Source organism: Rattus norvegicus, chromosome 8, assembly GCF_036323735.1.
Source record: "Rattus norvegicus strain BN/NHsdMcwi chromosome 8, GRCr8, whole genome shotgun sequence".
Classification (NCBI taxonomy): domain Eukaryota; kingdom Metazoa; phylum Chordata; class Mammalia; order Rodentia; family Muridae; genus Rattus; species Rattus norvegicus.
In genome coordinates, this window is record NC_086026.1 from 91,816,631 (window position 1) to 91,831,343 (window position 14,713).

The following is a 14,713-nucleotide window of genomic DNA, read 5'->3' on the forward strand; positions in this document are numbered from 1 at the left end:
GAGCAACACCACAACGTTCTTCTCAAAGCAGTTTATTCAGGAACCTTTCTTTCTGCATGCAAGCAGCAATCTCCTACCCCCAAGCCCACTCCCTTATATCCTCCCTCAAGCCCGCCTCCTCAGTCCAGACTGCGTAATCTCAGTTCTTAGGTCCACGTCACATGGCCTGATCTTGCGTCATGGTGCGCCTGCGCAGCTCTCACAGTGGACTTGGCTAGTTTCAGGTGTGTGAGGAAGTCAGGTGCTAGTCATGAGACTTAGCTGCAGTCTCGGGCACCATCTTGGGACTGCCGCCACACCCGCTCCCCACACTTTTGTCCATGTGTGCAATTCTCTACAATCTAGTAGTATTCTCTGACTTGTGTAGATTCCAAATTAGAAGAGATCTAGTTTCCTAATATCTTTAGTCTACCTTTTTTTTTTACATGTCCCTAAACTTCTAACCAGAAAAATTATTCTATGATCTTTGGCAGGAATGTTATATATTGAGATTCGTAGACACAATATAGAATTCGACACTACTCTGTTATGTGTAAAACTGTTACTGAGCACTTGAGATGTTTTCTAATAAGTAATTACATTCAAATAAATAATGACAGGCAGTATTTCTAATTCAAATGCTTCGGACCAGAAATATTTTGTAATTTAGAATTTTTTTTTAAAGATTTATTTATTTATTATATATATAAGTACACTGTAGCTGTCTTCAGATACACCAGAAGAGGGCATCGGATCTCTTTACAGATGGTTGTGAGCCACCATGTGGTTGCTGGGAATTGAACTCATGACCTCTGGAAGAGCAGTCAGGTGCTCTTAACCGCTGAGCCATCTCTCCAGCCCTAGAATTTTTACTCTTTAGACAGTTATATGTACTTAATAGGACAATTTGGAAATGGGATACAGTGTTTACCATGGAATTGCTTTGTGTTATAGATACTTTATGTACACAGCCTGTAAAAATTTCACATACATATCCATCTACCCCTACTATGACTACCATATATCATATGAGGTCACAAATGGGAATTTCCGTTTACACTTTTACATTCTGATCCAAAACATACTTGAATTTAAGACATTTGAAATAGAGTTTGAGGAATAATCAACTTCTGTATCAAACAATGGTAGAAAATGATTTGAAGCACTATATAAGTCATAAAAATATTCATCACGTTTTAAAAATCTTAAATATTTGTTTCTTTTTTCCCTCTCCACCAATCATGTTGTCTCCCTATCCCACCAGTCAAAGGGGCAGGGAGGGAGATGGCATTAACCAAATCAAAAACTTTTGTTATGTCTGACAATATAATGCTATATACACACTTTCTGATCTGAGCCACACAGTGTTTTAAGAATTTTATTGTTTTTTTCTTAGGATCAAAGCAATTATGATGTGACACGATATGAAAATATTTTCTCCCTGTTTTGGATCCTGGAACAACTTCTTCAACAGGAAACCCAGGGAGATCCCATTCCACACATCGACCCCAGCAGCCCGGAAATTCAGAAATTTCTTCAAAAGCATGATGAAACCATCCTCAGACTTTCAGATGCGTTTCCTTTACTTACATTTTACTTATGGAGACTGGGCGTTCTCTTGAACTCACCAGAGATGGAAACTGTTAAGACTGAGTCATTGCCTTAGCAGATGATCATATATCAGAAAATGGTGTGCTTCAGTGTTTTTCAAAAAATGTTTTTAAATGAATATTTTAAATTGATTAACCAACTAATCATTAATTCAATTTAGTTATAAGTCTTCTGTATCAGAGATAATGAGTCGCTGTTCTGTATTGTAATCAGGCAATTCCGGTTGACAATGCCCCCTTATGTTCATGTATTATATCTTATTTCACTCAATAGTCTAGCTCTATTCTCTAACATGGCCCATCTCATAAAACACAATAAATTGCCAATGATTTCCATCTGATATAAATTTCATTACAAGTTGTAATGAAATAAAGCTTAAACTTCTGTCCTTTAACACACGTAAATTCAAGGTTTAAGTAAATGGTAAAAAATAAAATTTATTATGTAGCTATCCTGAAGTCATTTTTCTCTTGAAGGATAGCTTTGTAGGAAGAGGCTTTGAAAACCAGTGGCTTTTAATTTTACTTAATCAACATGTTTGTAAAGTTATTTGCAAAGTATTAATTAGTTCTTTAAAATGTCCCTTTTTAAAACAATTTTTCTGTTGATTAAAAACATTGTTGTTCCTATGATTGTTAAAATTTAGTAAAGTTGTATATTACTAAGTCATCAGGGATGGTTTTATAAATTGTAATATTCTATAATAAATACACTTTATACTTACTAAAAGCACTGGGTTGAATTTTTTCATTACACAATTTACTTCATTTCTGTTATTAAAATTGCAACAGACAAGCTTAATGAGAACACATTTTTGTACTTTCCTGTGCAATTTAAAGAAAATATAATGTAATTCTCTTTCCTTTGTTAATTATGTTTGATTCTGTTTTATAAGGTAATTATCATTTTCAGATGCCATTAGTACTAGAAAAATTATCCTTGATAATTCTTTCTACAATGTATATGAAATTATACCATCTTCTAGGATTATTTTTGGAGTTTTTTTTTTTTTAACCAACACATCCGTTACAAAAAAATATCTCTTCTCTCCTAGAAATGGCTGCATAAGCAAGACCTGAAAATGGCACTACCAGTGGACATATTAACATAGAAGAGAGAGAATTAATGGGGTCGCACTCCTAGATAAAGGACTAATGGCAACTAATGCCTGCTTGGAGAGGGAGAATTAGCCTGCCCCAGGGCTGAGGCCTTGTTTGATACCCAGTACAGAGCGGTCAGCCCTGAGCCCTTACAAACAAACAAACCAGACTCAGCCAGTTAAACTTATATATTTGTGAATATATATAAACACATCTATATACATATGTAACCATAACAGAGAAAAAAAGACTATCAACCTGATGGGGGAAACATGGTGGAGGGTTGGTGTGAAGGTTACTGAGAAAGACTGCTAGGGGCAAAAGGAAGTGATTTGGTTATATTTAAAAGTTAATGCCAACTCAGAATATTTTTTTCATTAAAATCTTACTCTGAGAAAGGCATGGGACTACATTGGCATTCCGAACACCCAGTGTAGTCAGTTACTGGCTAATAACCTTTATGTTGGGAAACAAAAAAAGTAAAAGATCTCCATCGTTTAGATTTTATGTAGTGATGGTGCTGCCCTTTTGCCCCACCATTCAGGTCAGACCATGAACAGCCCTGGGATGACTGAGAGGACTGAACACTGACTGGAGCGTTCCTGCCATGGTCCATGAGCAAGAAGGATTTGCCTCAGCTATCTGGGTATTTTATCTTGATAAACTCTGAGCAGTATACAAGAAATTGGTCTTGGAAACTCTCACTCTACTAGGTACTACTGAGTGACTTAAATATTCCTTCCTTCTTTCTTTCTTTTGAAGAGTAAATGAAATCTAGTGGAGATTTCCAATTGATGGTACTTATTTAAGTGCCATAAATAAAAATAGACAATATGACTAACATTTCCTGAGGATAAAGCACACTAAGTCTTTGAGCATGCAAAGATCAAGATCAGACATCCATACATGGATTAGTGTTAATTCCCAAGTCTTAGACATGGAAATAAATAAAACATTTGAGCTTAGTTTATGCTGCCTCCAAAATAAAACTACTTTTTTTTCAATCAGAAGAAAAATATCTGTTTCATGATTCTATTTTCTAAGTATGATGTGTGGATGGATGTGCATATATGTAGAAATGCGTACCAGTGGATGCCAAAGGTCAATGAGTGTCATTCCTCAGAATCAGTCCTGCTTGATTTTTCCTGGTGTTGCTTGGTTTCTTGGATTCGAGACAAGGCCTCTTGCTGGCACCTAGAACTTTCAGATAATGTGTGTGGGGCTGGTCAGCAAGCTCAGGGGAGCTTCTCCCTAGGCCTTTCCTAGAATTATAAGCATGAGTCATCATGACTTTTTACATGGCGTTGAACTCAGGTTGTCATGCTTGTGAATTAAGCACTTCACCAACTGAGCTGTCTCCTCTTGCCCCATGTTTGATCTCTCTAAATCATTTTATGGAGTCAGAAAATGCCTTTGTAGCTGTGTCACAGAGAAAAAAGTGGGCAGAATTCATTTAAAATGCAGCAGTGGCGTTAGTGATATGTTCCCCAATGTAGCGTTATTTTTAGGTAGCTCTTGTTCACGTCTTTTCCTGGCATCTGGGAAAGGCATGTAAGCAGCCCTTCCTTGCCCTCTGCTTGTCAAAGGGCTCTACATCCATTTTCTGTTTTGCCATATTGAAACAGCAGTGGTGTTCAAACGAGAGTACATTGTAGAAGGTACAGATTAAAGACTAAGGAGGTCAAGAGGAGGCAGGGCCATCACTGATTTGTGATTTTCTCATAATAGCATCTGCCTTCCATTTTTGAAGTATAAAGAACAAAAACATATCTATTACCATTAGGAGAATATGTTTCTGTTGAATACATGCCTAAATGATAAGGCGAAATTGTGAATTTAACCTCTCACCATTATTATAAAATACTGGGCAGCATTAGGACTTCTGTTTTGCCTGGCTTGATGAAAATGTCAGTGGAAGAATATAGTACTTGATTTAAAAATGAAGATACCACCCTGTCTGTATCATATGAATAAAACTTGATCATTAATATTTTTAAAAGGAGAATCTCACCATAGGGTTGCCTGTGTGAACTGACAGGCAAACATTGCTTTGTGAGCTCTGAAGTGAAAAGGAGAAGCAAATGCTCCTGTAATGTTGGATGTGGACCAGGGAGCTATTCCAAACATCAACCTGTAAACATCCTCAGTCTTCCTGCAACCCCAGTCAATATTAGGAGGTCAGTTGGTCACACTTTATAGCTGAGGAAAGAGAAGAGTAATGGCTTGTCCATAGTCACAGAGCAGGAGACCGTTATATTTTTGTTATTCAAAATTTATTATTCTACTCCATTTCATCTACCAGCAGTTAAAAGGGACTCATAGCTAAACAATACTGAAATGCAGTTCATGCTTGAATTAAGTTCTATTTATTGGTGAATATGATACATATGATAATTAATAAATTAACTTTTAATTAGTAGTATTTGTGCAGATTTCATAATTTTCAATGTACTTGATTTTCATTCATCTGGTTGCCAAAGCTAAACCATACTTTAGAAATCTAGAGGAAATGAACTTGGAAGATAGGGGTGCATCTATCAAACTGCCTTTCTACCATTAAGGGTGCTGTAGAATAGATTCCAGGTATCATCGCTCCAGAGAGATGACTTCTATGCACTAGTCCCATGATAGACGCTCTTCCTTAGCTTGTGATTACCATTGGATCCCTGTTGGGTCTGAATTCTAACCTTTGGCTGATAATACAACACAATGGTTAGCTTTCTTTTGCAGACAACATTCTAATTTCTGTGAGTTTTCTTTTTGTGCCATCTTTCAGATTAACAAATGGAGATGCAGCTTCTCCCCAATTCAAATGAGATCACATGATATGACCTAAGCCTTGATACATGTCTCTCTGGAATTTGGATCCTACATGAGATTAGCAAAGATACTTGTAGCTCATGTAAAATTTGGACACGCTAGATTCATAAGGTTGATGAACACATCGTTACAATGAGTGGGTTTTTGCCCCCTTTTTACCCTAATCTTCTAATTTTCAATTGAATATATAAACTATTTTATTTTCTTTACTGATGGTATCTATTTCGTAGCCCCACTAGTGAAAGACATTAGGACCACTGTTACCCAAACAATATGCCCATTAAACAGCTTGGTATATAGCTGTATAAGGCAGCTAGAACAAACAACTATTTTTACCTCTAGTTCTTCCAGACTTTCCATGATGTGACAGCCACAAGGTGACAACTCCATCAGCTGAACTACATCTCCTTTGAACCATAACATTGTGAGTCACCTTCAATAAACACTGTGGGCTTGTTAAGATACAACCTACCAGATGCTAACGATCCCTGAGCCTGGTCTGTTTGTCCTTGAGTTACACAGTCTCTTAGACCTATTAATTTCAATGTCATCACCAATCTGGCCTTCTGTCAGCAGACATCATATGAAACCCCACTTACCCAAGGGTGTCATGTGGAGCAAGTGAGCATAGTCAAGACAGAAATGTCCCCATTGGCTCTATTAATCAACCAGTCAGACACTCCTCTTAGTGTGCTTGAACATGCAAAAAGATTTGAGTATGAGACACAAGCATGCAAGAAATATTAAGGAGTGATTATCCAGTAACATGTTATTTGATAAACTGACCCCAAACGACTTACAAATGATGTAACTAGATGCATAATTGGCCCTTAAATTTTTAACACTCAAGAAGAGTCCACGGAAGCTTACAACCAAGTATTTCTGGTACATAGTAAGTGATAAATAAATGCAGATGATATTATGTTGATTTGTAAGTGCACTGTTGATTTCTCTGATCTCATGTGGAAACTGGAAACACTACAGTTGATGCTGAAGTGGTCAGGTACCCCATCACTCATGGAGTGGAACTAGGAATGAGCTCTACACAGGGAAGTAAGTGAATACACACCTGAAGAAACCACGGCCATTCTGATCTAGGGAACTCCTATTCTTTACTTCATGCACACATGACTGAAGGGCCTGGGTGCACAGGTACTGTCTTCTCTCTTGTAGCTGTCTTCTTTCTAGATGCTGGTTCCTAGGTAGACTGGGCTGAAAATAGAAAAGTGGTTTTGTTAAGAAAACTATTAAAACTCTGGAAAACTTAAAAAATAAAACACCAGTAAAAAGCACATCAGATTCATTATGGATTAAGCTGAGTTTTTGTTCACACGAAAAACAACATGTCCATGCTTAAAATGATATTTTAAACTAAAGCGTGCTAATTTCTGGTTACCCTGTTTACAAATGAATCGTTGTGTCTTAACAGACTGTTGATAGAAACTTCAAATCCTTTCTATCTTCACTTGTTCTATTTTTAATAAAGTTACCGAAGAGCAGCTCTGCACCAAGAATCACATGAAGATCAGTGACAGGAGTGTCCTATTTATTTCCCTTCCTTCGGTGTCTGAAAGGGAATGATGTTTTGTGGAGACAGGACTTAGATTCTGGCATTATTCAGACAATGAAAAAAAATAGATACAAGAATTCCATGCTATGTATAGGTGATCTTCATTTACCATTGAACAACAACAGTTTACTTCCATACATCTTTTCCTGTAAGACACATTTGTGTGTAAAAGAAAAGCACCAAGTATCCAATACACCACAATGCTGGTTCAGCACTATACTGACTTCTCTATTATGCTAAAGAGTCGAAGCTACAGAAGACGACACCTCTATTTACTGCCAACTCAAAAGAATGAAGAAATTAGTTCCTAAACAGGAAGATAGTCACCATACAAAAGTAAGGGTAGTGGAATAAATGAAACAATCTAATTTGCTTCACTTTCTATACTTTCTGTTTGCAGAGACTTCTTCAAACTTCGCCTCAATCGAAAGACAGATAAACTCCTTTCTGCCCATGGGTAGTTCTCTTACTAGTACAGAAGGTATTTCATTGCAAGGAATCAAATGTAATTCTACCTTGGTTATATTTTTATCTTCAAATTGGGGCAAAGGAACCATAACAGTAAATGTGATCAATTATGGCAGAATGATGCCAGAATGTATTAATAGTCCGAAAGACTATCCTCACCCATGATGCTGCTCAAAAGGAATATGGAAAATCCATTAAAGTGTCAAAAAGCATATATCACAGAGGCAATATTTACAAGCAGAGAATACTGCTGAACAGGCTGTCACATAAGAACTAGGCTTCATCCCTCCTGCCAGAAGATACAATGTAATTTGACTTTCAATTTTAGAAACAAAATTATTGGTATCTTAGCAATTGTGGAAATTATCAGGCCAGTAGAGGGAATGGAAAAGCATGGAGGACATTGTGATTCAGAGAATACTGAATAATCCAGAGAGTTAAATATTACCAAAGAAAAGAGTAATGTAGTTGTGAATATGGAAATTTTTTGAAAGTTGTCCTTTATAATAGAGTAAACTTTTAAAAAATATTTCCAGATAAATGTGACTTTGATCTGTCTCCTTAGAACAGCATATACCCAACAAATATTGGGTTATACTATGTCAGGATGACATTTGTTTTACAATTAAAATTATTTACTTCCCCAGGAGTCCAGGAAATGGAGGGTAGCATGACACAATGATCTTGAAGCTGGACCATTTCTAAGTAACCTGTCTGCATTCAGTATTTATCACTGGGCATTTTCAAGCCAAATTTAGATCATGCTGAGATATCACCGGGGTAGAACATATCTTCCTATCCTTTTGCTTTCCTTACTTCAGTTTAGTTTCAAAATTTGACAATCAAAACATGGAAAAGACTCAGAGCAAAACAAAAGTATCCTATAATATATAATATATAGTATATAATATATAATATATAATATATAATATATTTCTCTATAAATAAATGCCCAAGAGAAATCCCTACATATATGTGGAAGTGAATAATTATCAATCTGAAATTGAACACACTGTGCAATATTCAAAAAATTAAATGCTATCTAATAGTTAGAAGAAGAACGGCATCTGTCTCCCTCTTCACAATCCAGAATTAGGTTGACTTTGAGCTAGCAAAAAAATAAAATAAAATAAAATAAAATAAAATAAAATAAAATAAAATAAAGGAAGAGAAATAGATTAGTAAAAATAAAACAGGTAAGTAGATGCAAATCCTGTCTACGATGCTTGGGTTCCGTTTCACAGCCATGCCTGGTTGAGGGACAAGTAGAGGGTTCAAGTGGGAGAGGAAGAGAATGTGATGAATGGGCCAAAATTAATCTTGTGTGACATGATCCAAGGAATGTTCCAAACAAAAGCAAACATACATAAGCAACAATAGTAGAATCTGTGCAAAAGTAAGGACTTTTTGTTTCTTGTAACACCATGGTCAGTTCTCTTACATGCAAGTTGTACATTCAAGTGATTATTGCTCCTATTACCTTCCTGTGACCTTGATCTGATAACAAACACAGAAATAAGCATCCCACATACTTGAATGACAGTTTGAGGCCTCAAGATGAACTATGAAATACCCTTCCAATTCTACCTTGCCATGAATACCTGTCAAGGAATTTGTTTGGACTTTGGAGAAGATTTACATACAATCCATGAAAACCTTCTATGGAAGTTTACCGGGAGTACATTTATGTGACTCTAATATAGAATAGATATGCAGTTCACTGTGAAGTATGTTTTAGTCATATTTCTGCTGCTGTTATTAGACACTCTGGGCAAAGCAACTTATAGGAGAAAGTATTTTGCTTTCAATGAAAGGTTACAATTCCAAGTCTATCACTGAGGGGAGGTCAAGGTGGGAACTCAAGAATCTTGTCATAGTTACAGTCAAGAGCAGAAAGAGAATGAATGCACCGAGGCTGCCTGCTTGCATCCACCTTCTTCCTGTCCTACATAGTTCAAATCCCAATGCAAGAAAAGCACTGCCCACAGTGGACTGAGCCTCCCTGCATCAATTACCAATCAAGATGATACCCAGTAATCATTTCCATGTGTCAACCTGACCAAAACAATCCTTCAACTAAAACTCTTCTCAGAGGACTCTAGCTTATGGCATATTAATATTTGAAACTAACCATGACAAGTTTGGTAAAACAAATTCTAATTCTACTTAAGGGTTTTATTTTTAATTAGGTAGCATCTTTTCACTGAGAATAAATGGTAATAGGCAATGAGATAGTGTTTGGAAAGTTAAAAATTGTTTTAATGTTTTCTATATAAACATCATCAAAGTCTTGGTAAAATGCTCCCATGTATCCCTTGAGTCCCCATAATAAAATGGTATATTCTTGTTCAAATAAATGTGAAAATATTAGATATATTAAAAATATAGACATAAATACTTGGGCACTTCTGAGCTCCTGATTGCTTTAACAATTTTACTTAATATAAGAGAATTTTATACTTCTTTTGTTATCTTGATCACTTTATAGTCTGTCATCAAGTTTGTTACCACAATGACTTCAGATGACAAGAAACATCATCTAAAATGAAACACTAATGTGAGCAGTACTCACCCACAACTGAACTTCAGAGCACATTCTGAGAAACACATTTTCTTCTGCTTTTTTGTTTTGTTTTACTTGCAACACTCTAAGGTTAAATGCCACTTGATTGCTTTGTTTATACAATTGATCAGAATCTCATTTATATCTGAGACACTGATAATCCAGTTAAATATATTAAGATTCTGGTAATTTCCCGATAGTGCAGGATCAGAAAGATATCAGCCATGTATAAAACTAGACTAGACTCCTCAGCTGTCTCTGTGAGTGTGCTTATGCCTGTGTGTGTGTGTACATGTGTGTGTACATGTGTGTGTATGTGTGTGTACATGTGTGTGTGTATACCTATGCGCGTGCATGTATGCATTCACTGTTATTATGTGTGTTGGAGGATATGTATGCATCTCATGAGGATTCTGTGATAACTTTCTAGAGTCTCTTCTCTCCTTCCCCTTTGTGTGGGCTCTAGGAACCGAATTGTGGATCCCAGGGTTCAGTGTAGTCAACAGGCTTACACAGCATGAGCTTTTACCCACTTGCCCAAACCTCTAGCCTCTCACTTTTCCTTGTAGTGAATAATTTCATTTGAGAATGAAACTTTGGTTAAAATAATGAAGAAGTAAATTTAAGCACAGATCTTCATTCCAGCTGACCCCTTTATTTTCCTGCTCCCCTTTCAGCTTTCCATGACTGCTTCTTTTCCAATCTCTCTTAAGATCTTACATGATCTAATCTACAGTGTCCAGCAGTGACTGTCTCACACTGGAGAGGTTGTGGCTCTGATGGTTGCTCAGTACACAAGGCTGGGTATCTCACTTGTCCCAAAATAGTGTTCAAAGCTTTGAGGGTTCCAATGGAGCTGCAGATCCTCAGTCAACAATGGAAGCCCAAAGAAGCTGGTTTCAATATGTGCTGAGGAATACCACAGCCACAAGATAGATGAACTTGCCATAAATGATGAAAACAAAGCAAAACAACAACAAAAAAAATCAGTTTCCCTCATACATGACCCCTTTCTGGGCTGCCAGCAGAAATACCACCTATGTTCAGGTTGAGTCTCCCCACTTCAAGTAATGTGATTAAGAAAGTGCCTCACAGGAGTGTCCAGTCACTCAAGTTTCAGTAGACTCCAGATCCAGTCGAGATGACAATTCTGCTTGGTCATCATAGAGGAATGTTATTTTCTTAGCAATAAGCTTAGTTATCATGAAAGTGGATCTGAACCTTTTGTGATTTATATAAACCCAAAAGATATTTCTAAAAATCATTTTCTCCCTCATTTGTCATTTTTGATTACTTACCTCACACCACAGAATGATGCAGCATTAGGAACCCTACTAGACACAGAAAGCATACTTCTTCACTCTGCTTCCCTCATCCCAAGCCAAATAAACCTCCATTTGTTACAAATGATGCAGTCTCCAGGAATCTGTAAATAAATCAAAAGATGGACTGAATTAAGAGTCTATTGGACTTAGGGAGCTATTTGAAATGCATTATCTAAAATTCTTCAAAAGATGAATTTCAAAAGAAAGAAAAATACCACGGGTCAGTGTGTTCTTCAAAAACATCAACACTCTGGATTTTGACTGCTTTATTTTTAATATTTGTATTCTAGTCTTTGTGACTACTCAGGAAATGGATCTAGGGATTATGGTCATCAGAATATTCCATGAAGGTAATTTCCATAGATGCTGAAATTGGGTTTTTCTGCCTACCTTATTTATAGATTTCAGTAAACTAATTGAGCAACTAATTAAATCATCTGGCTGATTCTAGCTGTAGGAGTGCTAGAGATTAACTAAAGGAGGATTTGCTTCTCCTAGGAGCACTGAAGCAAGGCAGTGTCAGCTGGATCAAACATGGTAAGACTGGCTGATGAAACACTCTGTAGGCTTTGGTGTCCTCTTAACTGCCCCCAATTTGGTTATGTGATTCATTGCACTCCTTTCCAGTCAACAGGTTGTTACTGAATATGACAAAGATTCATGTTCAATCTAAGTTGAACTGCAGCAGTTCATACCGTCAGACAGGTTGTTGTATTCATGGTTGTGTCAATCATGCTATTATGACCAATGTACTTACGACAATGATATAATAAGATCCAAATTCTCTTATGCTACAGTGAGCCAAGAATTAAAAACTTCACAAACACACAAAAAGTTCATCTTTTGTAATGAAACTCTCCAGTAAACCACAGCAACCGGCCCTGACATTCCTTGTAGTGATCAGTTCTTCAAATCTGTTTTTAGAATCATATTTTTAGATTTTTATAAATTAGGAAAAGTCCAGCAGGGAGGGGAGATATTGTGAAGTTGAATTACCATGAGTGTGACATCATACAAGTGCTACTCTGGAAGATAATATCCTAACCATTTTAAGGATGACTGGAGACTTTATAAATTGAAAGTTTATTGTTTTATGATTATGTTAGTTTTAAAGTCCAGAGGATATGACAGTAACCTCCTGACAAGGATAGTATAGCTGTGTTAAGATATTGTAGTGAAGCAGAAGAGGAAACGGCCACATGCAAAAAAATGGAACTTGTAAGAGTTCACTATCCTACAACATGTTTATAGAGAAAATAATACCTCCATCATTACAGAAGTTTCTGATTCACATTGATAGCTACTTTTATGTAGTTTATTAGTTCTTTGAGAATTTTATAAAATGTGTTTTAGCCATATTAACTCCTTCCCTAACTCCTCTCAGATCTAGCTACTTTTCCATAAAAGAAACCAACTTTATGTTATTTTACTTGTTTTTTCTTTTTCTTTTTCTTCCTTCTTTCTTTGTTTCTTTGTTTCTTTTTTTTTTTTGAAATATTGGAGTACAATTTGAGCAGCCCCCATTCATGCTGACTCCAGTGACAGGGAAATGCTTTCCTGCTATGGACTCCCTTTACAAACCTTGTATATTTTATAAACTTTGTATATTTTTTTATGCTTTGAATACTTTGTAAACTCTGCTAACCCTTAAGGAAGGAAAGTGGCAAGGTCCTGGCCTGAAAATCTCCAAAACCCAGGCCCCTTTCCAGACCATTCTACCTGTCATAATGGAGTCTCTAGCCTCTGTAATTGCCACAAAGGTCATCTCCAGCCTCTCAAATAGGACCCTTCTCAGATTATGCTAATCTTAGGTGAAAAAGTCTGAACAAGATCCCACCAGTCGATGAGCATGAAAACCTACCAATCCCTGAACAGAAAAATCCACCAATCCCTGAGCTCCCCCAAGTTCTAGACTTGAAGTTTTACCAATTCTCACCCTGAAAACCTCTGCCCTAAAAGCTCCAAACTCCCTCTGTCCCCATAAACCCTATATAAAGGCTGTGTCTGCTCAGTTCCCTGCTGTCATCTCCTGGGAGTAGAGAGAGGCATCCCTGAAATTTCCCCCTCTACAACCCTGAACCTTCCTAACAAATCTCATGAGAAGAATCCAAGAAGTCATGAAGAAAAGAAGGGAAGAACTGAAGTAGCACAGGCTGAGCCTCCTGAGCCCAGCTGGAGATACCCTCCCCTGGAAACTGCAAAAACTGCTGAGGAGGCTTCCTCTCAGAGATGTTGGGTCCCTGGTGTCTCAGGATGCCCTTCCTTGGGACATTGTTGTACAAATGCTATGCATTTCCTGGACCCTGTGTCTCAGGAAGTCCTTCCATTGGCATACATTCCCATCACATAGCTGTGCAGTTCCTGGTCTCCAGCATCGCAGGATACCTTTCCATTGGAATATCTTCTCCCCTCAGATCTGTGTGCTTCCTGGGTTTCTGAAGTCCAGGACATCTTTCCATCCAAGCAGGAAGGCCAACATGTATGCATCTGGATATGTGGCCATCAACTGAAACATGGTCAGCCTACTATGGACCCTACTACTAGCGAAACCTGCCTCTTTCACTACCAGCAGCGACCAGGTGCTATTGGCTCTTCAGTTAGGATGGGACTCCATGTCTATTTTCCCTCTTCATGCTGGTGTTTTGACTGGCCTAAGAATGCAAGGGGCTTGTGTATTTTTGTCTCAGCTATTATGAAATCATATTGTAATTTTCCTATTATATCCCCAAAGCACAGTTCCCCAATACAACTGCTTTTTATAAGCTTTCTGTTCAATCTTCTGCCGTGACTGGAATTCTGTACCTGTTTCCTCAGTTTACCTTGACTAGTGTGGGTCTCTGTGTTAGTTGTCATCACCATCTAACACAAAAGGAAACATTTCTTATGAGGTTTGAGAGATGGACTGATCTGTTAATGTAAGGGAGTCTTTCTATCTTCTGTTGCTATGGAATGGAATACTGACTATCTTATTTGCTGTGGATTGGAATACTGACTTGTGTTTGGATGTTAGAATTTTCAGAAACAAGCAAATGCTTCCCGCCTCTTGAAAAAAATCTAATATTCTGATACCATATTCCAAACAAAAGCAAATTCTATTTAGGATGAAATAGTCTATGCCTTGATCCATGTAAAATTTCTAACCTTTACATATTGAAAGCATTTTGGTAAATAACTTAAATATTAAAACATAGGCTTCAAATAACACTCCTTTGAGCAATATTTGTAGTGCTTAATATGACAGATAACATCTAGACAACAAAATTCTAGAAATAATAAA

The 14,713-nt window shown here is 37.1% G+C and overlaps 1 protein-coding gene and 1 long non-coding RNA gene across 9 annotated transcripts in view; one reads left to right on the forward strand and one right to left on the reverse strand.

Annotated features, from left to right (window-relative positions):
* Mei4 (meiotic double-stranded break formation protein 4) overlaps positions 1 to 3,146 on the forward strand; it is a 173,986-nt gene extending 170,840 nt beyond the window's left edge. Inside the window, exon 5 of the mRNA NM_001109378.1 lies at positions 1,376 to 3,146. Coding sequence (NP_001102848.1) covers positions 1,376 to 1,645 — 270 coding nt within the window. The 3' untranslated portion in view covers positions 1,646 to 3,146. The remainder of the gene's footprint in view (positions 1 to 1,375) is intronic.
* LOC102553441 (uncharacterized) overlaps positions 1 to 14,410 on the reverse strand; it is a 94,955-nt gene extending 80,545 nt beyond the window's left edge. For 6 of the 8 annotated variants that reach the window (XR_001839473.3, XR_001839472.3, XR_001839470.3 and 3 more), the window contains exons 1-3: positions 14,256 to 14,410; positions 11,410 to 11,537; positions 6,580 to 6,722 (exon numbers count right to left, since the gene is read on the reverse strand). This is a non-coding gene — a long non-coding RNA (uncharacterized LOC102553441). Of the gene's footprint in view, positions 1 to 6,579; positions 6,723 to 11,409; positions 11,538 to 13,821 lie in introns of all 8 variants that reach the window. The other 2 variants (XR_005488330.2, XR_005488332.2) reach the window with 2 other exon arrangements.
* Positions 14,411 to 14,713: the final 303 nt, after the last annotated feature.